This window comes from Poecile atricapillus, chromosome 4 (genome assembly GCF_030490865.1).
Source record: "Poecile atricapillus isolate bPoeAtr1 chromosome 4, bPoeAtr1.hap1, whole genome shotgun sequence".
Taxonomy (NCBI): domain Eukaryota; kingdom Metazoa; phylum Chordata; class Aves; order Passeriformes; family Paridae; genus Poecile; species Poecile atricapillus.
The window spans coordinates 69,084,005-69,110,860 of record NC_081252.1 but is presented as its reverse complement, the minus strand read 5'-3'; the positions used below and the strand labels follow the sequence as shown (position 1 = coordinate 69,110,860).

At 40.3% G+C, this 26,856-nt stretch overlaps 2 protein-coding genes across 2 annotated transcripts in view; both read right to left on the bottom strand.

Annotated features, from left to right (window-relative positions):
- Positions 1-7,427: 7,427 nt before the first annotated feature.
- On the bottom strand, positions 7,428-15,013 carry LOC131578800 (histone RNA hairpin-binding protein-like). Its single transcript, XM_058837979.1, has 8 exons — positions 14,700-15,013; positions 14,326-14,457; positions 12,039-12,143; positions 11,471-11,530; positions 11,097-11,228; positions 10,362-10,511; positions 9,036-9,120; positions 7,428-8,384 (listed from the first exon to the last, which is right to left on the bottom strand). Exons 1-8 carry the CDS (start codon positions 14,741-14,743, stop codon positions 8,268-8,270), a joined length of 825 nt encoding a protein of 274 aa, XP_058693962.1. The 5' UTR covers positions 14,744-15,013; the 3' UTR covers positions 7,428-8,267.
- A 2,492-nt stretch (positions 15,014-17,505) lies between these two features.
- LOC131578852 (uncharacterized) overlaps positions 17,506-26,856 on the bottom strand; it is a 28,948-nt gene continuing 19,597 nt past the window's right edge. The window contains exons 13-25 of the mRNA XM_058838089.1: positions 26,711-26,827; positions 26,201-26,308; positions 25,402-25,515; positions 25,155-25,259; positions 24,656-24,787; positions 23,723-23,872; positions 22,791-22,931; positions 22,066-22,182; positions 21,556-21,663; positions 21,038-21,151; positions 20,549-20,662; positions 19,634-19,826; positions 17,506-18,767 (exon numbers count right to left, since the gene is read on the bottom strand). Of these exons, the coding sequence (XP_058694072.1) occupies positions 20,557-20,662; positions 21,038-21,151; positions 21,556-21,663; positions 22,066-22,182; positions 22,791-22,931; positions 23,723-23,872; positions 24,656-24,787; positions 25,155-25,259; positions 25,402-25,515; positions 26,201-26,308; positions 26,711-26,827 (1,312 nt within the window). The 3' untranslated portion in view covers positions 17,506-18,767; positions 19,634-19,826; positions 20,549-20,556. The remainder of the gene's footprint in view (positions 18,768-19,633; positions 19,827-20,548; positions 20,663-21,037; positions 21,152-21,555; positions 21,664-22,065; positions 22,183-22,790; positions 22,932-23,722; positions 23,873-24,655; positions 24,788-25,154; positions 25,260-25,401; positions 25,516-26,200; positions 26,309-26,710; positions 26,828-26,856) is intronic.

Below are 26,856 nucleotides of genomic sequence, written 5' to 3'. Positions count from 1 at the left end.
GGTGATCTATCGTGTGTGTGCATTGTGGTGCAGCCCACCTTGGCAACGTGGTGCACCAATAAGGATCCTTATTAAAATACCGAGGTAAAAACTCCTTATTTTTTAACCATGTCTGGCTCTCAATTTTTAAGACCAGGAAAAGGCATCACAAGGGCTAAACCATTCAGAAAGAGCAAAGAAAGGAGAGGATGCAGAAGGATCTCCTCAACTGCAGACAAGCAGTGGCCTGACATGATTATGGAGCACAAACTGGACCCTGTCCCCCCCAAACCATTCATCCTCATCTTTGCAGCCCAGCATCTGGCTCCCTGGCTGAGCTCCACAGCACCTCTGTTATTTGCATGGTTACTCTCACGTCTGTGAAAACAAGAAACTTGTGTCACACTCTGAGCTGCATCTCAGAGCATCCTGAAGCGGGGGGGTGCAGGGAGGGACAGTGTTACCTAGGAGCTCCGGGATTTTCTCCGAGAGACTTGGTTCGTTTTCTCTGAAGCTTCTGTGTTTTCTTTTTTCCCCTTTCACCCCACTTCTCTCAATGGTCTGGTGCCCTCAGAGAGTCCAGGAGCAGACACCAGCTGGCCCTAGCAAAGGCCACATCCCCCACTGCCTGTGTTGTTCTCTCCAGCTCGCCTATATGGATCCCTTAATTGCATGCATGGCTTTCAGGCTATTCTCCATGCATGAGCTGTCAGCAAAACCTTGCTGGAAACACTGGAATTTCACATTTTTCATGGAGATTTTCCATATCAAATGGGCAGTTTCACATTTTCCATGAAATTCCTAATGACTACAAAAAAAATACAGCCCCAGTGTTTGGAAGGGCTAGCTCAGCTTGCCTTCGGGCACCATTTGCGTGTTAAATGCATGTGTGTGAATTTACTTAGCATATCATTTCAGGGATGGGATTGGAATATTTTTTTTTTTTTGCTGTTGTTGCAGATGACAGGAGAGAAGCATGCATTCATCCATTCATTCATAAACCCAACTTGTGGCACGGCATGCTGGGGACGGGATCTTTCGCATCATTTTTAAAACAGAGAGAGTGCAAAGCCCTGTCAACTGACAATATCCATCCAAGCTGTCATTGCCAATCACTTGAATGGACTGCAGCAGAGAGTATTTTCCACAATGAGATACCAATGGGGGTGACCATTAGGTCAGGAATCTTATTTTCTCAGCTCACCAACCCCTGCAAATAAATTCTCACCAAAAGGAGAGAAAAGCCTCATTGATTTGACAAGCGATCAGACACTGCAGTTGTCATTTTCCCAGCAGTTGCTGGCATATTTTTTTGCCTGGTGTGTGAGATATGAATTTCGTGACTTAACCTATCAAACTCTTAAAGGGATCATCCCTTTTTCATCTGCATCCTTGTGAAAAGCAGAACTCACAGCAGCAAGATTCTGAAAGCAAAATACTGTTCTTAGCTTTAATATACTATTAGTTGATTTACAACAAAGTTCATGCAGGGGCTCTACTTTGTTGTTAAGTCAGACATACTTATTTGACCAGCAAGAACGTGGGTTTTTTCCCCTCATCAATACTCATTTTAATTTGTAAAACACATTTTTTCACAGTTGCTGGTATTGTTCCCTTATGAATGCATCACAGCCAATCCAAGAAAGGCTATAAAAGCAAGAAAAACCACATTCTTCAATGAAAGAAGTCACATTTTCTTGGTGTTCTTACAGACATGAGTTTTCATAACATCTTAAAATACTGCATTAATATAAAAAACAAACAAACATCTTTATGCTGAATTTCAGCAAACAGCCTAAATTCTAACTGTGGATCCAGTGAAACAGATTTGTGCTGGCATACAAAATGTTATCTTCTTCCATGCTACCCAAATCTACTTTACCTCTTCAAATTAGAACTTGAAAATTCATCTCAGATTTGCTGTGGAGGTTTTTTTTAGGTGAATATCTTGGCAGAAATAATTTATTAACTGATGTAAATACATAGACTTTGTGATGTTTTTACAGGCAGGTTCTTTGGGAATATTCTCTGACCATGAAGAGACCTTGGTCCCCAGCTAAGAGCCTGCAGAGAAGCGAGTCCCTGGTGTAGCTGCCTTCCCACAACAGGCACATCAAGGATCTGGATCCAGCTTCCCCAGTGACAGTTTTGCTTTTTTCATTTAAAACAGAAGTTTTGTCTGTAGATATTATTTTCACCATGAGAAGCTTGTCCCTGCCCAGCTGTAGACACTTTCTGAGGAGCTCACCATCTGCTTGAACACAACTACTTCAACCAGACTGGATTATGATTTGCAAAACCCGCAATTCCTCTCCATCCATCCATCCATCCATCCATCCATCCATCCATCCATCCATCCATCCATCCATCCATCCATCCATCCCTCCCTTTAGTTCCCAACAGTAAGACTGCACCAGGTCTCACTTAAGTCTATGGAATTATTATAATTCAGAGAAATAATGGGATCCACTCATACTGGAAGCACTTCTGTCAGCAATTCACAAGATTTTTTAAAATGTTTTTACAAATATATATATATAAATAAATTTTAATTCTAATAATTATCTAAATTTACTATTGGGAAGAGAACATGACCAAACAACATTTTTTTACATTCTAAAGTATTCTAAAGAATAGCCAGAATCCACTGAAAACAGATAAAGGATCGGGTAAAGCCTCACCTCTGTGCCTTACATATGATCTAGTATCAAGACTGTTGCTGCCAGTTTAGTTTCTCCAGTAAGAATGAGAAGGAGTTTTATTCTCAAATGTCAAAAAAATAGTAATTTATTATTTTGGTAAGTTGACAGGTCACTAGACTTAGTATCAAATTCTTCTAAGCACTATCAGCCACTCTGTTAATCAATACTGCACATTTCTTACTAGTCTTATCATCAGAATACATTGTTCCAGAAATTCTAGCAGCATATTGAAGCATGAGTCTGCTTCCAGATAAGCCTGGCTGGCTTAATTTTCTGTCTTTTTTATTTCAAGATAAGTGCTCTAGTGCAGGGACCCACCAAAACAACATTTTATTCCTGATATACCTATCAATTCTAGCTTTGTCATATCCTTGCAATACAATATTCAGCTACTCAGGCAATGAACAGTCTCTAGGTGGGACTGGCTCTCTCTCTATTCCTTTTTCTGGTGTTCTTTCCTCTATGCACACACGTGCTAACCTCACCAACGTGCTCCTTTCAGTTGCTGCTAATTCCCTGCTACGATTTCACATCCAACACTCCAGCTACAAGGTGTAATTTTAGCTCAGACAGCAATACTTTCAGAGCAGTGAGGGCCTTGGTAGGTGTATGAGACAAACACTTTCTAACACAGGTCAAGGAATATGGGATTCAATGTCCAGGAATATTCTGAAACCGGTCAGCTGTGGCTAAAATCCTGAAATTAATTTTCCCTGGGAAATCTCAACTCCTCAGGAAAAAACAGTTTTCTGTTCTTCAGAAAAGTAAAGTTCAAACAACTTAAATAAGCATTTTCAGATACTTCCACTGCAGGTCACTAAGGATTTTAAATGCAAGTAGGTTCGTACTGTCTGTCAGGAGGACTTTTTCTCCCCCCTGAAGTCCATTTTTCCTCTGTCTGCTTTAAGTTACTATTATCTTCCATTCCTTGTAATAATGGGCTTAAGATCAAGTGAAACTGGAAATGGAAAGAACAGTGAAAGATGACAGACTTGAAGGGGCTTTATTGGGACTACGGGTTGCTCCTGAGGTCAGAATCAGTAAGTATAATTAGATTCCTGGCATTTACAACAAATGTAAAGCAACTCAGAGCTCCCTTTTGTGTGCCTGTAATTAAACATGCACTTTTACTGCCCTCTGCAGTGCTCCAAAGTATCTTTGATTCCAGCACATGAAAGTGGAATCAAAGAGCAGGCCCAAATCTTCATCTCTATATGGCACTCATATTTCTGAAAACAAAGTATTTCTCAGCAGAAATGGAATAACCCCTTTCTAAAGAAACACAAAAGGGAATGTTGTTTTTGCTAATAATTAGAGACACTCCTGTACCTCCCAGAAACTTTCTCAATAGACAGATAAATAGAGAGGTCCCAACACGGACAGCTGCACCCCACTTTAACCCACAAAACAAGTTCCAAATTTCCACTCAAAGTGAAGTTATTTCTTGAGTGTATAAATCAGCATTTTTTTGGATAAATTAGTTTTCTCTTGTGCTTGAACACAATCCAAGAGATAAGTGACAAGCTCAGAGTGAACAGGACTGGTAATCAAAAAATACCGTGGGGGCCAGCAGTGGCAGATGCTAAATCTCAGTTCCTTGCACACTTCGTGTTCAGGGATTACCCAGGTGCCACAAAACTAAACAGTGCACAACTGGAGTAAATTCTGCTCAGCATTACCATTTTCCCTAACTGAAGTGTATATATTACATTGTAACAACATTGTTTTCCTTGAAAGTAAAATGGATTTTTGACACTTCACGAAGGAATTTCAATCTCTTAATTATTTATATAATATTTTGGCAAATTTATCCCTAGTTGTCAGGAAGCACTCAAACTTAGTATTCAATAGCTAGCAGCCAATCTTCTCACATTATGAGAAAGCAAACAGAAGAAAACACAGAAGAGCAAGAACTTCTAAGAACATAAAAATTCTTTTAAAAGGGGGCTTTTACTAGCCCAGTTTTGATAAAGAAAAGCCTGATCCCCCAGGTTTCCACAGATCCATCCTCAGGCAAATGTAGTTGCTCTCCATATGTTCTTATTTACATTAGGAGCACAATTAAACAGATAATCCTGAAAATAATTTCAGTAAATACTTGCATGAACAGAAAGCTGTTTGAATGGTATTTTGGACTTAAAAACGGATTTGTGGAAGAAAACTGGTTTTAGCTTGGCTTCCTAAGAGCATCCAATTGTTGTACTGGCAAGTCTTTTCCAAAATATCTGTCCTGTCACTTCTAATTTTTGAACTGGCTGTCCAGGCACTGGACAGAAAGGTAAATATGTTCCCTCATGGTTTATGTGACAACAGGTGTCTAATGAAGGAAGACCCAATTAATGTCCAAGTGAAGGACAAGATGGGACAGCTCAGCTCTTCAAGGTTCCGATTGCCACCCTACCCACACACGTGTACCAATGGCCCAGCCAAAACAGATGGAGCTTTAAATTAGCCACAGCCACGACTGCTGTCAGCCAGGCATGGCATGAGGATGCTGAAAGGGGACAGGGCTTGGTGTGAAGGGAGTAAGAGAAACACAAACCAGAAGGCAGAAGTCTATAAAAAGCAGGGTTGACAGGTTCTCCTGCCTACAGAGCAACCTGCTCAGTTTTATTTTTAGAGGAATTTAACCTAATAAGGTTAAAATTTAGCAGCAGTACTTGCTTGCTCTCCATGTGAAGCTAACTCCACTGCATGAAACTATGTACAACTGAACATATGGATATTGTTTTTCCATAAGATTCCTTTATTACCATATACTGCCCTAAATGGATGAGGTTAGCCCATATTTAACCACTAGAGGGCTTAATTCTATCACAAAAAGCTCAGGGTTTTTTTTTCCAGTTTGGTGTTCAGTACCTTTGGAAAAACATCCAAACTGAATGCTAAGTACCAACCATAAAAACCAATTGATCTAAGTAACTGAGACAAAGGGGAAGTGTTGTAGTGAAGACATTACTGTGGATGGCCAGCTCCTTCAGAAAAAAGTAACAAATCTGAGGCTGTTTCACAGACAGCTACTGAACACAGTTACATTTCTAGTCTGGATCATACCCACCTGGTTCCTTCCTGGGTGAGTGCGCTGTGCAGAACTGAAAGCTGAACAGCACCTCAGATTGCTTTTAATGAGATCAACAGAATTAAAATCTGTAAGCAAGCTGGAGCACACCACAGGAAAAGAAAACAAGGGATAAACTAGCCAAAAAAAAAACCCAAAAAACAGTGACGTAGAACCTTACAGTCTGAAGCAGAAATGACAGAGCAGAGATGGAAGAGTGAGTGGGCGCAGTGAGAAGCAACACCCATCTCAGAAGGGCAGGGTCATGTACAGGAGGGCACAGCTCCAGGGCAGGGCACAGGCAATGCAAGAGGGTCATATCCCAAGGCCTGTGCTGAGAACCTTGTCTGAGTAGTAGGCAGGTTAGTTGGATTAATCTCAAATTATATACCAGGTTATGAACTAACCACTGAGAAGTTACTCTGCAGAAATTTAAAAGCATCTCAAGACATTTGCCAAAGGAGAATTATTTGTTGTGTGCTCCACTATAACAGAGAAGTGCATCCCAATTGTTTGCCTGAGCACTGCCTAGGGATTAGTGTTCTTCCCAATGTTGTCCCCACATTCCACCCCAGAGCTGGATGCAGCACTCAAGGTGGGGTCTCACAAAAGCAGAACAGAGGGGCAGAGTCCCCTCCCCTGGCCTGGTGCTCACGCTGCTCCTGGTGCAGCTCAGGACACAACTGGTTTTCTGAGCTGAGTGCACATGGCTGAGTCACTTCAAGTTTCTCATCCACCCACCGACATCCCCAAGTCCTTCCCCTCAGGGCAGCTCTCCATCTGTTCATCCCCCAGCCTGCATTTGTGATCTAAAAATTGTCCTAACCCATGTGCTTCCTTATTTCAAAACCAGGTGTAAAAGTAACCTTACACCTCAGAAACCTCTAAACAATCTCCTGAATAACCCACTGATCCAACCTGTTTGGGTAGCTACAATAGGATAGGAAAACTTCTTTAAAAAAAAAACAATCCTACTGGAAGTTCTGATACTCAGGTATAGACTGACACACCAAAAATACTTAAGAACAACCAGGAACAGTGTGGCCAGAAAATGTGACGTGAGAAAAGCAATGCGCGAAGAACAGAGGGTGCTCAGTCCATGTTGAAAGCAACTACCATTTTGTTGCCTTCTCTGGAAAAAAATACATGTTAGGAAGGCTGTCTCCTTAACATCAGAGCTTAGCACCAACCTTATCCCAATGCCACTGCTTCCTCTTGAAAGTTTCCTCATCATATCAAGCTACCTGGCTTCAAAAGTGCCTAACAAATTAGACAACTGTAAGCAATTTTACTAGCTAAGATACTACCTTGAGCCGATGAGTTTAAGGGGCATAACATCAACACCCAGAAATTCCATTTTAAGAGATAAAACCAGGTGAGGTGACTGTAAAAGATGTCCTGTTAGTAAAGATGATTGAAGTGTTCACCCAGATCTTCTAACAGTTTTTCCTAGAGAACAGAACTTGGCAACCAGCTAATGAACATCTACTAAACTAAATTGTCTCAAATTCACTCTGGCGGCCAAGTAAATAGATTTTAAGGTCTCCTCAAAGTCACAGGATGGTGCTAACACAGATATATTCTGGCTTAGTACCAATATCAGACACTTGGCTTTCAGTATTTCCCTGCTTTTTATTATCTACAGAGCACTGCTAGCAGGAAATGAAGAGTCGTATGTGAAAGTAAACGCAGTTCTGTTTATTTTCCAGCAACATCCCACGCAAAAGCAACAGAAACATGAACTGCTCTCAGCAGAAAATCTGTATAGTTGTTAACATTTACAACAGTTTTACATTTAAAATCAGAGAACTGAAAGAATCAAGCACTATCCCTGGACACTGTTTTCTTGACTGCATTAATAAATGACAATTTACAAATTTCAAGTTAAGGCTACTGCTTCTAAAAACCCCAAAATATTATTGCATAGATTTCACCATGCTGACCTCCAATTTCTTGAGGGTATTAAACTACCATTTGTTTCTGAAACAGTTTTGCGAAAGAAGGTTTTTTCAAGGTAAGGTAGTTAATCTTACAGTAATCTTGCAGTAGGTGGGTTTACTAGTACGAATCAGCCACATGGTTCAGCACCACGTGCATTACTTCAGGTCAGGTGTTCTACAAGAGCCAGATGTAGAAACAAGGTAACAACAAAAAAAAATCTCCCTACTTGGCTCTTGATCTGCAGGTAGACTAAAATCATGTTTGCAGTGGGGGAGGGAGTGGGGGAAAATTGGTAAGATCTTGCTGTGCTATTTATAATTACTAGAGGATAGCACTGCCTTTGGCTAGTTTTTCTATTAAAAAGTTTTATAAAAAAAATCTGATATACATAAATTAAAAGTTAACAAGAAGTCACACAACTTAATTGCAATTTTACATAAGTCTGGTCTGGAGAATATCTAGACCAATCACAGCTTTGAGACAATCTTCAGCTTTGCTTAAGCTTTCTTACTATTAACAGGTTATGGATCAAGCTAACCTTGCAAATTTAAAAGAAACTTTCTCTTAAACAGTTTGCACAGGACTATTTAACTCACAGTATCAAATTCTTTCAGTGGCTCACTCAAACACACTTCCAAGTCAAATTCTCCTTCTGCTTGATAGTCAACATGTCTAACTTTGGTGGGAGTGCCAGAACAGGTATCCTGGAAAAGAAAGGCAATTAGTAATTAGTAGTTAAGTAGAAGTTATTAGTACAGGGAATTCAATTAACTTCTGGAATTCATTTAGACCACCTTAGAACAAATGCTAACAAATGCCATAAAAACTTAATGCTAGTATTAAGATTAAAGAGATGTAGGCTTCTGCCCCTCCAAGCACATTTGAAGATACCTTGCAAGTGCTCTAAGGACCTATATATGCAAACATTAAAACATCATACAGATTTAATATACCAAGTGCTTTCAGGACATAAAAGGAGCCTAACTCTGTGTGACAAGGAAATTCTACCCTATTTTAACATTCGATATTGTAATCTAAAGTCATATTTCAACTGTACATTACAGTTCATAACTGATTTGCTTTCAACAAACAGATTTTCTTTTGCAGGCTATGAAAAAATGGGATATTTTTAATTTGAGATGATAATTTCAGTTCTAATTTTCTAAACCCAAGACTACAGACAGATAATGGCTATAGCTGGAAAATACCTGAATTTCAAGACTGCTCAGCTTTATAAACAGTCCCTAAACAAAGTAGATGATGGGATCTGTGAGGTATTCAGGCTACTCTGGATACCATTCTAAGCAATGAACCAATTATCAATAAATATTTATGCAAATGACAGATATGCTTACATCATTATCCTGACAGCTTCTTTGAGATTCAGCAGAATTGCTTCCAACAGATTCTGTCTCCATCTCACCAAGGACAACAGGACAACTGTAAAATTATTTAGAAGAATAGAGCGTAAAACAAATTGATCTTTTAGTGTTAAGATGCACTTTGTTGTGCAGTTCTGAAAAAACAATGGCCAAAGGAGAGCAAAGAGACCTAGAGAAATCACAGGGACAGCGGTGGTAAACTGGGGAGGACAGACAGAGCTGCAGGACAGCTCAGTACTGCCAAAATAGCCAAGGACTGAATTAAGTCTTGAAACTGAATACTGCAACTTGTTAAAGACAAAAAGCCAGAGCTCAAGCAATGCCTCAGTGCAAATGTTACAGGAGAGGAAGGATTTTTTTTTTCCTCAGACAAGGTATTCATCTGTTTTGCCAAGATTTAATATCCTTTATATACAGACCTAGACCTCAGCATCTGAAGGTAGCATTCCAACACCAATGCACACAGCAGGGTTGTGGATGAAGTACCAACTCCACTCACACTGATGGCAAATAAAGGGAAGCTAAAAGGAAGCTCTGCTTTGAAATCCTATTGCTCTGCATTAGTTTTAAAATCAGCATTCCATTAAGGAAAAGCACTACTTTATTAACACAGAACTGCTTGCTGAGGAATTAAGTTCTCTTTGTCCCCTTCATTCTCTAGTGCCAGTTTTATGTCACATGTTGCTGATCAACTGTATTGCTTTCTACAGATGAAAATAATTAGGGTATCACTCTACATCTTGTAGAGCTTGGACTGTGAACACTTGTGACCATGCTTGAGCTTGGTGGTATCTCAGGATGAGTTCACAATTCTCCCTCTCTGGTCAAGAAATCTTTTATACCACTGTTCTTGAACTAGCAGGTGAGAAGGGTGAGGCAGGTTCTTGTACAAGGGGGATTGGTCCAAGCTCAATATTCAGGAAATCTGCCATTAGTGAGAACTCTCCAGCACTACTCCTACCAGATAATTTGAAGACTGCTCTGAAAGAACTGGCTCATGTCAATAGTGTGGTGATTGTTCTGTAGAGCAGTGCAGAACTGGCTCTGCTTTCACCATTAAAAAAGTGAGGGATATGTATGTATTCCCTTCCAAGGACATTAGGCACAAACCAGGAAGCAGTTGGATATTTTGACTGAGAAGGAACTGAACAGCATTAACTGTGGGTAAATAATTAGTGAAAACATTTAGCACTCACTGACTTGTTTCAAAAAAACTATGCTGGGAGTGGTGTTTATTTTTTAAACATGAGACTTCACACCATAATTTCTATAAAAGCATCTTGAATACTCTGTACATACATTTCCTGCAGATCACATCCTCCTTCAGTTGGAGGATCCCAGGAATGCAGTGCAACTTTCCACAGTTTAATCTGCTGGTCCCATGACCTACGGCTGTACTTCTTAAATTTGTTTGGAGTTCTGGGATGAACTCCTGGTATACGATGGCATCTGTTCAGATATTAGACATGAAAAATTCATCAATGCTTTATTCACATACATAACATAGCTCTAAACGTTAACTGATGGTATTATTTATGTGAAAAACCAATGTGCAGTTCCAGCACTCAAACAAAGATTTGCCAGCTCCATACGAACTTGTTAGTTTTTCTGACTTCCAAGTCAAATGAAATAATAATGATAATAATAATTATCATTCACAGATCTGAAAACCACATTCCAAGCTCAGTTGCAATTGTAGCCCATTTTGTCTTGTAGTTAACTCATGAGAAGTCTGACTGCAAAAAGCAGTTTCATTTCCTCTAATTGACAAGCACATCCAAAAGAACTTTCATTTCCATTTCAGCAGAATGAGGTATTTCTTATATACTGACTCATTAAAATAAAACCTCAAACCACATCTCAGTTGATTGTTAGTGTGATCTACCAGTTCAAAAATGTCTTAAAAGTTTCATTTGTAGATGCCTTCTATTTGAATGTGTATTGGATACCAAGTTTAGTACATTAATGTACTTAAAAAGAACAGGTATGATTTGCAGGTGGACATTTAGTTTTCTAGAAAGTCAAGCAGCTTACCTAGGAACTTCTTTAATGTATCTATCATATGCAATCGTGTTTTTTCCATAGTTTATCTGTTTTTGTCTTCTCATCAAAACCACCTCATCTGTCTCAAGTTCTGCCGTCACTGTGGATTCCTTTGAGTCGGAACTGAAGAAGAAAAAAACGTGATAGGTTTGGAACCACTAGAAAACCAGAACAAACCCACTTGTAAAAGGTGATAAATAAACATGTTAGAATTTTTCAAACAAATGGTCAGGGTGTTACTAAACCATGGTGTTGGAACAGACTTGAGATGAACTATTTTAAACTGTGTGTTTTAAGAAACGACATTTTACAATGAAAATTATACTTTCAAGATTTTCCTCAGCTAAGCTAGAAATTTAACCTACCTTCCTGAGGAGGACTTCCTTTCTCTTGAAAATTCATTTATCAGGAGCTTTCTTCTGTGTCTGCAAGAATTCAAAACAGTTTTAAGAAATTATATACACAAAGAGGAATATGAAGGCTGCAATGTTCAATGCTCACAGTTGAATTAACTTCTCAGAAAAGCAGCAGCACCCCAGATACTGCAAAAGCCTTTTTGCTATGAAATAGATGTTTCAGTTTTCCCTTAAAAAAACAAGGACTTTATTTTCCTGACTGTTTTCCCTAAAGCAACTTCTTGTAGCAATAATACAAAAAAAGTCATTAGTAAGACTTTCAATCTAAGAGATTTAGGAAAAGTTTCTTCCAAAAGGGAGATATTTAGGGATACACATCCAATCTCCAGAGAGTATCCCATTATATTCCTGCATGACTTAACCCAAAGTTGATCTAAAAGCAGCAGACAAGAGGTAAAGGTTGGCATGATGTTACTACAATGGTGAAGTTAAAAATACAAGTTGAAACAGATCCTATAAGACAACTTCCATTTCCCTTCCTTTCACCACTTTATCTTAGATAAACATCCAGGGGTACCTTGCAATTTCTTTGTTAACACTGGTCCTCATTTCATCTTCTTCCACTGCAGTTCCCCAGTCTAAACATCGGGGAAGGGGTCCAGGACCTTCTGGTGTTGTAAAACTAGAAAGAAAAACAAATTAAGGCTCTGTGTTAAAAATTTGGGTTATTATATTTACCTCCCCTACTCACAGCTTGATCCCTTAAACAGTTATTTACAGTACTCAAAATGGCCATGAAAAACTTGTGTTCTATTCAGGTTTTATCACTGTAATATTAAGCATCAGTTGTGAGTTCCACCATGAGGCTGTGTGGCTTGTGTTGGGTTTTCTTAAAGTTTATGTAGGTATCTATAGAAACATATCACTGCAGCTTGATAACCCAGCCCATGCTTTCAGTAACTTCCAGCTCATGTTCTTCAGAAAATGGTACATGAAATATCAGCTTTATTCATTTACTCACTTATTTTCACTCCACTAAATGACTTAGCAATTATTTATTCTTCCATAACTGCAGACTCATTAGCTATATAAGAGATAAAAACTGGAACACAAAATTAAGTTGCAAAGCTAATTAATTAAAATTACATGTTAGCACCAGGAGATGCTCCACATAAATATATGCCTAATAGAGAAGGCAAAGGCACAAAAGCATCCTGTTTTAGCTTGGAAACTGAGGTTTGCTATGACTTTGCAAACTGGTTTAACAACTTTACTACAGCCATTAGAATCACAAGCAGGTTCAGACACTTGCAGGGGAATAAGCTCATATCCTTTTTCAACCACCTATTGCTGCATGCATTCAGATTATTCAGTGTTCCCCCCATCTGTTTTCCTGATGATCAATTTTCTCTAAGTAAAACTCAGAACTGTATCTTGCAGAGCAGAGCTTTTTCAGTAGATCTGCAAATGCTCTGGAGACTTTGGAGGATTCTGTGCAAACATGTCCCTTGGAATCAGGGAATTAGATCCATTTGCACTAAAACCAGCTCCAGCTCCCTCCCTGCTCCCAAATTGGTTTGCACAACTTTGAACATTTTGTTAAATTCAAACTAAAAGTTCTTTTTAGATGAAACCCAGTTACCAACTTGGCAAAATTAAAAATCCATAGCAAATAGTACAGGTCCCTCAGCAAAGATCTGTTCAAGCTCCAAGGATTTTTAACTTTTGCTTATACCAATTTCTAGATTTGCAGAGAATACAGGCACATTCAGTTATTGGTCTCCCGTGGTAGAGAACAAACAGCAGAATGCAAGTTAGTCCCAACTCCTGAGCTTTTTCCTCAACACTGGGATGTACTTTTTTATATTTGCTTGATTCTGCACCTGTGCTGTGATTATCGAGATGACCCAGCCTCCATCCTGCTCTTCTTTACTTCTGAGAATTTTAATTTGACATGGTTGGATGGGCATAAACAAAAAGTAGTTTTGGCAGAGGAAGAGAACACTTTCAGTCAGAGGTCAACCCAAACTGAAACCAGGAAGTATGCCTGCACAATACTAGAAGACACACAAGTGTTGATTATTTACACTGAAACTATCTGTAAAGTTTCATCCTTTCGACTGCTGTTCGACCATGCTTCCTGGAATTACTTTAAACTACTCTGGATGGTGTAACTTGAACCACTGACCAACGTGTTCCGTGCTTATTGTCAGGAAAGGAAAATGGGTGGGCAGAACCTCAGCTGTTTTAGATTAGAAACCTTGATTTAATCAGCTGGGCTGTGCCCACAACTCCCATCCACAGATCAAAGCGACTAAAAGAGAGCATGGCATAAAGAGCTCAGACTGCAAATGTGATGGGGAAAAAAATATATACTTAAGTCTAGTTGTGCTGGGAAACACGGAAGGCAGTATTATGGGGTGACCTCAAAGCTGGATCCCCTTGTGCTGAAATATAACACAACTTCTCAGGGTGGTCTGTACCCCCTTCAGAAACATAAAATATGATTTCTAAGAATTTAATTTTTGTAATTTCTTTCGTTTTGCCATAATTGTTTGTACAGCTTGTATTTACAAAGAAAGTATTCGTTTTTGACAAATGGCAGTAAACCAGCATGAAACAGGAAATAAATTATCAAGAACACATTTCAAGAACTAAGAATGAAAAATGTTGACTCTTAAGAACTGACTCTAAGATAAGAGCACTGCACACTCAATCCTTTTCCCTCCTTTAAGACCAGCTATTAGCAGCTGATGAGCGACTGATAAACGGGCAGGGCTTGGAAAACTGAGTAGAAGGGTCAGTTCAACAGCTCCCGGTGAACAAAAGAGCAGGGAGTCGCTGCCATTGTCACCACTGCTCACCTGTCCAGCCGGCTGTCCTCAGGCCTGGGCTCGTTTGCCTCAAACACGGAAGATTCGGGCTCGTTCTGCCTCCGCCGCTTCCCATCGGCGCCGCGTTTCCGTGCCTGGGCCCAGCGCGGGGGGTGCTGCGGGCTGGGGAAAAGCGACACACGAGCACCCAGGTGGGCTTTAGCGCTTTAACCTCCGTCAGGGCCCACGGTTATTTACCGATTTCACCCCCATCAACGCAGAGAGGCGACGCCACTCGCCGCGAGCCCTCTGAGGGGGCTCTGCCCCCCCACCCCCTCAGAGAACTGCGGATGGCGGGGAGCCAGGGCCGCGGGACACGGGGCCCGGCGCCGCCACCACCCCCGGCCTCGGCCCGGCGGCCCTACCTGCTCTTCGTGCTGCCGTGCGGGCTCCTCTGGCGGAAGGACATGGCGCGGTGTATCCTCGGGAAGGAGGGCTGGAGGCAGAGCCGGGCGCGCGGGGATGAGGCGGGCGGTGAGGGAGAGCCGAACGGCGGGGATTGGCAGGCGGTGAGGCAGAGCCGAGAGAGCGCTGCCGCCTTCCCGCTCAGCCCCTTCGCATCTCCCGCCGGTGCTGAGCGACACCGCCCGCTCCGCCTCCCCGCGGGGCGCCTCCACCGGGACAGGTGCGGAGGGGGGGACGAGTGCGAAAGTGCAGCGCCCTTAAACGCTCACACACATCCCCCACCCCCCCGCCGAGGTAATGGCTCAGCCCGCTCTCCTGGCCCCGCCCCCGGGGCGTGTTGGCGGGAGAATCGAGCGCGGCGGCGCGCGGTTTTGGCGCGCGGTTGCGGCGGGACTCATGTGAAGCGGGAAAAAAAACCCCATCCCAAACAAAAAGAAAAACACGAATTCCCGCGATTTAAATATTAAGGATGACGGTTCCTCGGCACGGCTCTACAGTCGATAAAGCGCACAGGGTATTTCAAACCCCAGTTCAAACCCCAGCCCAGACGTTTACCACATAAGCTTCACAATGACATGGCATTAAATTCCGTATCTATAGTGAAGAAGGTTGGGTAATGACACGAGGTGGCTATGCCTTTATGTTCTTGGGCCTTTCTGAGGTTTTTACTTGCACATGCATGCATGGTGAGATCCTGTCTGTCCTGCTATGGGGCACACAAATTTTAGAACAGTAATTTAGAAACAACCTGAAGAACTCCAGCAGAACACAAACAGCTTTAAACAATAATACATTTGCAACCTCAAGATTGGTGGGACACTTCAGAGACATGTCAGCCTTACAATCGCAGGATTACTAAGGTTGAAAAAGCCTTACAAAACCAGGTTCAGTAAGGTTGGAAGAGCCCTCTAAGACCATCAAATACAACCATTATTAACGAGGCACTGCTAAGTGTCCCCAAATATCACGTCTGGTAAAACAGATGGCAGAAGTAGCAAAAATTTGTTTGGTGGGTTTTTCTAATCAGCTTAAAACACAAAGGCAACTATCGAAGTGCAGCAATGGTTTTGGAGAAACTTTCTGAGTACACAGTAACAAGTGGTGTTTGGTTTTGATTTTTTTTTTTTTTTAATAGATACTCTTCAGCCTTCATGAAGGGATTTACTTTGAAAACCCCATTCGTGTTGCCTGGCCTTACTGTAGTAAATTTTGTACAAACTCACACATCTTCTGTGTGGCATCTGCATGAGCATCCACATTCTTACAGAAAGTCTGCTTTGCTGGCACCACCTCTCCTTTTCCACACACACTATTATGGAAAACAGATCTGTGTTCTTGAACCAAAGTCATGCTTGAAGTACAGCAGAGGTTCAAAACATGCACAAACAAACTTCCTTCCCTTCAGTATGGCTCTGACATAAGCTAGAACAGCTTGAACACACCCAAGCAAGGCAGACAGAGAACAGCTACAGCCTGGCAGCCCACAGCACTTTTAGCACAACACTATAGACAAATTAAATTCAGTTTTTCCGGCAGAACGATCTGCTGGGACACAGCTCAGGGATTACAGCTGCACTGCATCTTTCTGTCCTTGACAGCAACAAAAATCCTTCAGAAAAATAGTTTCACACCATGGTGGGAATTTAAGGAGAGGAGATTTCCTCAGCTGTGACCGCAAAGGAGTTTACAAACAAAACAAACTACACACAACCCGTGGCATTTCAGGACAGGCAGTGAAGGATGGTTTCCAGAAACACAGATAATGTATCATCTGTAAGGAGATTCTGTCAGTGGAAGCATGCCAATAGAAGATACTTGCCACTTCTAGGGAGAAACTGAAAGGTGTCGGCTGAAGTTCAGGGTACATTTTGGCTTAATTACAAACTGAGCACAGATTTATGCAGAGGAGATTTAATTAAGTTGGGTAAAATTAAAGGAAGAACTGGAGGTGGAGTGCCAGACTTCTGTTTCACTTAGCTCAGTTGTAAACTCTGTGTCAGACAGCCTTGGGTAGGTAAACAAGTACATGGACAGGCTGCATTCCAGTTTTGACTGTTCTGTTTAGACTAATGAGGTTACTAACTAGAACACAGGATGATTCTACATCCAGCGGCAGCACTGCATGAAATGACTTTAGCAGACCTCGAACTTCATCTGCTGTTTCATTCCTTCCCTTGTGCTACCACAGCTTGTTCAAGCTATGTTCAACAGAATCTGGATTAGGGAATAAATTTGCCCAAAGTTTAACTGCCACAGGCAGATTGGTTATGCTATGTCTAGTTTAGTATCTTCAAGAAATAGAAACATGTTTTAAGGACTGAATTGTAATTGCTGAATTACAAATCTTGCAGATGTGTCCCAAAATCCACTGCAGGCCCTGTCAATCACAAGCAAAAGCTTAAGGACTCTTAATACTCATGAAATTCTTAAGATGAGTTGAAGTATTTCTCAACAGCCAATTACTCTCACCTAGCAGTTCCATCTTCTCCAGCAGGACACCTTTCCATAGCAGAATGGGTGCTGGGACTTCAGCTGCTCCCTCCCACTAAGTTACAATGCCCCGAACAAACTGAGGGGCTGGACAAAACATTGTAAACTGCCTTAATTTTAATCTCTGAAGACTCCTCTTTTTCCCTTTAGCAAGGGCTAAAAATCCACAATCATTACCCAAACAAAACACCCTAAATCAAACAATAAAGGATACTGAACCTATATATTCCTTTTATAATCAAATTGACAACACAACTGCAAAAGCAGACTAACAAGGATTTTTAAATTTAAAGTCTTTAATTCTTCAGCATAAAGGCAAATTGCCAAAAATGTAACACATTCCCTTATTTACAATCATCATAAATCACAAGGAAACATGCAGACTGGAATAATAAGGTTCTAAATATTACCTCTTAGAAAAGTGCTGTACAGATGCGTCCCTTGTACACACACGCTCCGCGCTCTGTGGTGCGTGACTGATACACCCTTGTGCTGAGAAAAAAAATGCCAGAGCTTGCCTGGAAATAACATTTTGGGAGTGAGAGTAGTTTCTGGGGAAGCAGCTTACTTCCAAATCAGCAGCACAATGGGCTCTTGGCCCTGGGTACTGCCAGCCCCACAGCAACAGAAAGCAAAACCAAACTCCTGCAGAGACAACTCCCAGCTCTAGCAGACATTGGTATCCCAGTACATGCTACACAAGAGCTGTAAAATTCTTGTAACTGGCACACAAATTTAATCTAAACCACTGTAGCTACAGCTCTCACTTCAAACTTCTGCTCTGCATACAGCGCTAGCAGAGTAAAAAAAAGGAGAGCCTATCCCAATACCATCACAACCCTTAGCCTGGATAAGAGCAGCTCCACACCTGCAAATACTGCTATTCATCCCCAATAGTTGTAGGAACAACAGGCACTGAATGCATCCTCTTCTACTCTTTAACTGTAGACTGGCTCTTTGGGTCAGGCTGCAACACATGTAAAAGCAAAATCCAAAAAAAAAAGTCACTCAGCCCCTTCAAGAAAAGGATCTGATTTTGATAAACCATCTACCTTTCCTTTCTCTTCTCTCACCTGGCTTAGACAAATGCCAGCTTAATACATCTCAGAGAACAATAAATAGGCCAAATGGGTGATCACCCAATCCAAAAGTTATGAACTGAAATTATCTACATTCTTTTGAAGCAGTTCTTCAGGCTGGGTGTCCAATTCTGGTCCAGTGGAGCAGAGGAGGTTCCTTGGTTGGAAAGGTTGCATTCTTCAGTCTGATTTGACACTGAACCAATTCACTGGTGAAACATCAGCACACTCTGAGGAACAAGATCTCCAGAGGGAATGATGCCAGGATCCATAAACTGAAGCAGTCTTTGAAATATAAAGCACATGTCACCTGCCAATGCAGGCACAGCAGGAATGTCCTCACAAAAGCTTTAAGGAACATCCATTGTCATTGCAGCACAGGCTTCATGAAATCTGAAATTTTACACTTGAGGCACAGCTTGCAGAAAACAATCTATCCTTATAAAGATCTGGAGAAACCTAAACAAAAAAGCATGTAACAGCATTTTATAAATGTGCTATTTCCAGGCATTAACAGCAAAATATTTCCTCTTTTAAGCTGTAGTGTCACAGTAGCAGTAAATGGAACAAAACACTGCATTTGGTGAACTTACAGTGCAGTATAAAGGAGAAACCCATATTGTCCATACTAAAAAAAGTGTTACAGCTAGTATGAACATTCTGAGAACATAAATCACTGAAAAATTACATTACTAGATACCCTACATTCCTAGAGTATTTGTCAGAGAGAAAAAGAAGCAGCTGAGCCTATTTTTTCCAACCTCTTGCTTCTTTTTCATCTAAATGTCATTATTAATTCATAAAACAGTCTTTTATCTCAATCCTAATTAACAAATTTCTGCCACACCTTACGTATCCTATTGACTAAGGTTTTTCCCTAGAAAGCAATGAGATACATTCACATTTATTCCTATTTAAGAAATTTTCTTTTAGCAAAAGGGAATATAGTGTGGAATTCTACCATGTAAAACAAAATCTGCTTTTCAAGCAAGATTAAACTTCCACAGATAAAGTTCCTGACACTTAAGAATTAGAGCTCATCACACCTAAAAGACAAGGTTAAAGGCAATGTTGTTCTAAATACTGACCTTTCCATCCCAGAAAACCAATGTGTTGCTCCACAGAGAAGGTGCTTAATTCAGTTTGTACATTCTACATCTCACAGAACGTTTTTTTCAATTAGGACAAGTGATTAAAAACCCACTGAATATATACACTCCTTAATACAGCCCTATTTACAACAAAGACTGCTGCAAAAAAGCTAAATATCAACTATGTGGAAACCAGAAAAGCTCTTAACTGTGATGTAGAGATGCTTCTTATACCTGAATAATTTCACTTTATGTTGATTGCACATATGCTGACTGTAAATCTCTTCCTTTTTCAGTGCAGATCCTGCATGACAGCACCAGTTTTCCAAGACTTGATCTGCTGATCTCAGACTACATCCCTATTCTTCAAGTCTTTTTCTGTCACAGGAGAATTTCCTTCTTCAATACTTCTATATACAAAGAGAAACTACATATTTTCAAATATTGAATTAGCTCTTTAGAAAAGTGAATGCATGTTAAATATTATTAATGCTCAAAGAATTTAAATTAAAAATCGATAAAGTAAAAAGACAAATGCCATCAGCATAATTTTTTAAAAGCTCTAGCTGCCTTTTCCTTACATTGCTATAATTCAAAATATAAGTGCAGAACTAATTTTGGCCATATTCTTAATGAGTTTTAAAAGGCAAAATATTCAAAGATCACTGTTTAACAGACATTTATATCCCAGTCCATGTTTCCGAGCCTGCATCAAATGCAGATCAAAGACAATCTAATTACACAAAAGACTAACTGCTAATAAAATCTGTTTGACCCAGAATCCCACCCATCCTATTAATGCACCACGGGAATCTACAGTCCAAGAGAAAATTTTCAATAAAATCGACTGCTGCAAATGCTAAGTCGTGACTTCATCACAAAAACATTAAGAGGCAGAAAAGGTGCTAGTGAAATACTTAAAAAACCTGGCACTTTTAATTTGAGAGATAAAAACACATTTTCTGGCTGACAGGTAGCAATTTCAATTAAGTGGGTCTAAAGCATAAGATATTTTAAATTAAGATGCTGTATTAAGTGCAAGAGGATGGGATAAAACACTAATAAAATAAAACATAAACTGATTTAACAGCTGGATTCTCTAGAATGATACTGTCGATGGGCTACTTAAACAGAACAGCACAAACTCACCTTGGTATTTAGATTTTTCTCCTCAATATTGTATCTTCAGTATTTGCACTTTCCCACCCTCTGTTAGGGTATTCTGACTGATGTCCTTCCAGTAAACTGCTACAAAGTTTAAGCCTACAAATAAATAAAACCAGAACACAGAGACTAAGTGGCTTTACTACAGTAACTTTTCAATACTAAATACAGTTACAATCCATATAAATTAACACACCCTGTAACATGAAAACAGAAGGACAGAATTTTACCACACAACAAATAAATACTTCATATTCATAAAATTTAGATGTTTCTTATTTCTCTGTTATTTCTATGTTTAAACATAGGTATCAACACATCTTAAAGACAAATAGTAAAAATAGCTAAATAAAAATTAAAAATGAAATGTTTATAATAAATTCTTGGATTTAATTACAGCAAAAAGCAACTAAGCTCCTAAAATAACATGCAAAAAATATCCCTGAACCCCAGCTGATGAGCAGCATTTGATACCTCTCCAGCCTGCAGTCTGCATCTCTGCAGGGCTTGCTGTCAGGCAGAAAGAAGCTGGATTGCTTCTGACTTGGAGTGGTCCATCCTGAAGAACAACTGGCTGGAATCGGGTAACTGCATAAAAAGAAACAACTATCACTGTTGTCACTACAAAACAACTTAATCTCCAGAGAGACAGAGAGGAAGCTTCCAGCTCTTAGACCAAAGAAGTGAGAGGCAAACTTCCAGTTCTTTCCACAAGACAGAGTATGAAAGGGGCTCATCATTTTCCAGCATTACCTGGGATGGCAGAGACAGCAGAAAGCAAGAGATGGAGAGTCAGACTGGAAAAAGCCAACACAAAGAACAGAAATGACAACCATGCCATGTGCTGGAGGAAATGGAAGAAGGCAAAAATAATTATAAAAAAAAGGGAGTAGTAACCAGTGAAGGAAAAGATTAAAAAGAACAGAAAAGGACATCTTTACAGCATAAGCAATAAACAGAAACTACAACAACATAATCACTGGCGTACTCACCTTGTTATTTCTATGCTTTGTTGTACTGTCATTGCTTCATCTTTTTCACCAAACATTTCCCACTCTGAGCACTTTGAATAAGCCCCCTGATGTTCTAAGTCAGTGAGGCTGGAAAGAAAATGAAAATGTCTGAATCCATGCACTGTGGTAACCCATTTCCTATTAATTGTTCAGAGTGGGACTAAGAAGAGAGAAGAAACCATACCTGTATGAACATTTTTACTAAGGTTAGTGTGAAATGTCTACTAAACTGCCAAAAGCCTTAGTGTTGCCTAAATCTACACAGACAAAATACAACCTGTGCTGTGTCTTCTGACACTTTGCAATGGAGCACTGTAAATATTTGCTATCATACAGCACAGTTATTCCGACATGATTTCCCTTCCTCGTTAATTTGCACACGTTTAGATAAAATTAAAGCTATTAACAAAGGGAGGGGAAAATACCAGTCATATTCCTGAAGTCAGTTCATAATATCAATGAATTCCCACATGAAGAATCATTTTGTACCTTTCCAGTGTGTGGTACATCTGAAGATAAGGGTTTTTGCTCTCTGAAACCACAGAGGAGTCAGAATTGTTTATTTTTCTGCGTTTCCATACTGGAGAAGAATCAGGAGAACAGGAACTGCAAAAATAGATTTTACACACATGACATTTTTTATCTATGTTTAAACATTTTACAGTGTTCTGCTAAATAATAGCACATGCTACAGAGGAAGTTTTCTTTTGAGCTATGATTCTTCAGTCACACAGAGGAACACTGAGCAAAGCGCTCACATTTTGGAAGCCAAACCATTTTGAGCTCCACACACGTTCCCCCAGGACAAGATATTTCAGTAAACAGGGACATGCATGTCACAGTCAGTCTCCCTGCTGTTCTGCAGACAGGCACAATATGACTAAGATGGGGACTCCTGCTTCTGAAAAAGCTCCCCTACTTTCAGAACATTCCAGCAGTGGTTAAAGAAACCTCAGTACTCCGCTGTATAAACTGAGAAGCTGAAAAAAAACTGCATTTCCTTCTGCTAAATCATGTAATTCCTCAATGCTGTTTTCTTTTTCCATATCCAGTGCTCTGTAACACCGATGGATTGCGATCAACAGCAAAAGTGTCAAACTCCAAAGCTGAGTACGAACTGCCCTTCCACACTAAACATTTCCTACAACAACCTGACGGCACTGACATGTACTGAATTCTTTCCCTAAGTTAAGCACAGAAGTTTTCTCTCATACCTCTCAGGTGTGTAGTAGGCAGTCTGTCTACATTCATCTTCACACTCATTTCTCTTCTGCTTTTTGTCAAACACAAAGGAGCCAGAAACATCCTCATCTTTGCAGAACCATTCCTGGGAACTACCTGAAGGTTCTGTACTACTAAACACAGGAGGAAAAAGAAAAGCTTTCCAAAACTACTCATATGGTTTACTGCCCCAAACAGAAAACAGTTAAGCTGCAGCAATAATTAACAGTTCATCTCATATGACACTCAAATGGTGTAAAAACTGCAACTTCTACCACAGGTCAATTACAACTCAGGTAAAACTATTTAAACAGCTAAGAGAATTCCATTCGCTCTTTTCCCAATTTACTAGTCCAAATCTTGTAAAGCATGAGGTGGCATTAAGTAGCAGAGCCAGCCCTGTTACAGAAATTCAGAGCTGTGAAAACAAAAATATTGCCTTCTTGAACACAGTTGCCACAATCCTACAGAGAGCACAGAAATCTCTCTCATCTTCCTAAACATCTCAAATCCTCTAACATATTGTCAGTCTAGGAGACATGTGGTTCCACTGACATCAGGAAAAGGAAAGAGGGAAAGTTATCAAAGTCAAGGACCAGTAATTGCCAAATTTCTGCTTTTCTCTCTCTCTTTCCAGAAAAGTAATGTTACCTTTAGCCCACCAGTGCAAATACAAAGCGGGAGGGAATGTACTGCTGCAGGCAGAACAAATGCCTTTCTCTCCATAACATCTGAGTGCAGATAAACTTGGACTAAATAACTGGAATGTCTTGAAGACTAAGAATTCCAGTGGAAAACAATGAATTCAAGAAGACTCCCATTTCTGAGTCAGATCTTTTTTCTCCCAGTCCAAAATGCTCTAAATGAACTACAGAGCCCTCCTTAAATCTCTTAAGCTCTGACTTAATTCACCCATGTAACATACACGGGCTGCAGATCCCAGGTTTCTTCAGCAGGAGGATCCCAGGCATGCAGGGCTATCTTCCACAGCTTGATCTGCCGGTCCCAGGACCTACGGCTGTACTTCTTAAACTTGTTGGGAGTTCTAGGGTGAACTCCCGGAATTCGCTGGTTCCTGTCAATACACAGTAACATTCAGTGTTTCAGAACATAAGGAGCTTTTTCCTTAAAAAGAATCCTTAGCCCATCAGGGTCACACAAGCATTGGTGGTCTAAGAAATAAAATGTTTATATTTTTAAACACTTCACAGAAATGTGTATAAGACATTATCAAAAACAGATCACAAGAGCAACAACTAATGTGCTGAGTCAGACTGGAGGCTCATCCAGTCCAGCACTCTGACGGCTGCCAAAAGCTGATCCTTATTGCCCATGAACAAAGACAAAACAGAAGCATAACTCATACTGCTTCAACATTATCCTAACCTCCAGCTCCTTCCACTTTACTTTTGCAATTGACAAATTGCAACTTCTTTTGTTTAGTACTGCACTGAGCCTGTTGAAGATGGAGTTACCTGCCCCCACAGCAGTCCCTGAAGTGCTGTGCTTTGCATTGATTGCTGAAACAGTGCTGATAACCACACTGATTTTTGGGCATTACTGAACAGTGCTTGCACAGCTTCAAGGCACTCTCCTTTCTCCACCCCACAGACACTAAGGGGAGAGTGGACACTAAGTTGAGAGGGAAAAGTGCTGGGACAGCTGACTCAAATTACCCAGAGATATCACACATCACATAATATCACACTCAGCAATAAAAACCTCAGGAAGCATTTGAAGAGAACTAAGGCTGTGTGCTATTCTATGCAAACACACACCCACCCACACCAACACACACACCCACACACACCAGGAAGAAATGAGTACATTTGCATATCTGCAACTTAGTGCCACTTACTTTGGGACTTCTTTAATGTATCTGTCATATGCGAGGGTATTCTTTCCAAAATTGATCTGTTTTTGTCTCCTCCTCAGAACCTCTTCATCAGTTTCTCTTTCAGCTGGATTACCAGTGTTGCTTGAAACAGAACTTGAAAATGAAAGTAAGAATTAATATAAAAAGAACCTCAATAGCTTTATAAGAAGTTAGATGAACACACATTCTAGAACTGTCCTGTATTCTTACTGATAAGACAGCGAGCATAACTTTTGCCTCAGTAGTTCACAGATGTGAAAGTTGTGCTAATCAAATCTGAGTATCAAATAAACACACTGAAGTAGCTTTTGAGATAAATTTTCTCAGTGCTTCTCCCTCCTCAAGTCTTTCTTCAGGCTTGACATGAAACAGCCTCTCTGTGGTTTCAAATCTTCATTAATGCATGTAATGGAGGCAAAGATCATCAGATCGTTATTGCTAAAACCAATGGAACAAAAAGCAGTAATAGTTCAAGACCTACTTTGTCATTTTTTTATCTGATGTCCTCATTGTTTTGCCTTCTTCAATTCTACCTTCCCAGCTGGGGCAACTAGAATGCAGCTTAGAGTGTTCTGATGTTGTAGAGCTAGAAAATAATAGGAATTCAACATGAAAGCTTGCTGCTTGTAACACATTTAATCAACAGAAACATCAGTAATAAAGAAAACCAGCTCCATAACTGTCAAACCATAGGCATGAATCCCCAACTGATGAACAGTATTTGATACCTCTCCAGCCTGTAGTCTGCATCTCTGCAGGGCTTGCTGTCAGGCAGAAAGAAGCTGGATTGCTTCTGACTTGGAGTGGTCCATCCTGAAGAACAACTGGCTGGAATCGGGTAACTGCATAAAAAGAAACAACTATCACTGTTGTCACTACAAAACAACTTAATCTCCAGAGAGACAGAGAGGAAGCTTCCAGCTCTTAGACCAAAGAAGTGAGAGGCAAACTTCCAGTTCTTTCCACAAGACAGAGTATGAAAGGGGCTCATCATTTTCCAGCATTACCTGGGGTGGTAGAGACAGCAGAAAGCAAGAGATGGAGAGTCAGACTGGAAAAAGCCAACTCAAAGAACAGAAATGACAACCATGCCACGTGCTGGAGGAAATGGAAGAAGGAAAAATAATTATAAAAAAAAGGAGTAGTGTTGCCCTGAAAACTCAGCTTCTGAGCTTGCTAACATAGTTTTTTAAAGACTTTCCCAGGACAGTAACTGTAAACATAGATATGTGTACATTCTTTCTGTTACACGTCTTGTGATAGACATCTCTCATGGCCAGTGCTGTGAGAAAGTGTTATCCTGACCATCCAATCCCTGGCTGTGGACAGGAGCCTATAAATCCTGGAGGGAAAAATAAACCTCTCTCTTCTCTTCACCACACCTCTACCTGTGTCCGTGTGATCTATTCATCTTCAGCGGCAACAGAGTAGTAACCAGTGAAGGAAAAGATTAAAAAGGACAGAAAAGGACATCGTTACAGCATAAGCAATAAACAGAAACTACAACATAGTCACTGCTGTACTCACCTTGTTACTTCTATGCTTTGTTGTACTGTCATTGCTTCATCTTTTTCTCCAAAGGCTTCCCAATCTGAGCACTTTGAATAAGCCCCCTGATGTTCTAAGTCAGTGAGGCTGGAAAGAAAATGAAAATGTCTGAATCCATGCACTGTAGTAACCCATTTCCTATTAATTGTTCAGAGGGGGACTAAGAAGAGAGAAGAAACCATACCTGTATGAACATTTTTACTAAGGTTAGTGTGAAATGTCTACTAAACTGCCAAAAGCCTTAGTGTTGCCTAAATCTACACAGACAAAATACAACCTGTGCTGTGTCTTCTGACACTTTGCAATGGAGCACTGTAAATATTTGCTATCATACAGCACAGTTATTCCGACATGATTTTCCTTCCTCATTAATTTGCACACATTTAGATAAAATTAAAGCTATTAACAAAGGGAGGGGAAAATACCAGTCATATTCCTGAAGTCAGTTCATATTATCAATGAATTCCCACATGAAGAATCATTTTGTACCTTTCCAGTGTGTGGTACATCTGAAGATAAGGGTTTTTGCTCTCTGAAACCACAGAGGAGTCAGAATTGTTTATTTTTCTGCGTTTCCATACTGGAGAAGAATCGGGAGAACAGGAACTGCAAAAATAGATTTTACACACATGATA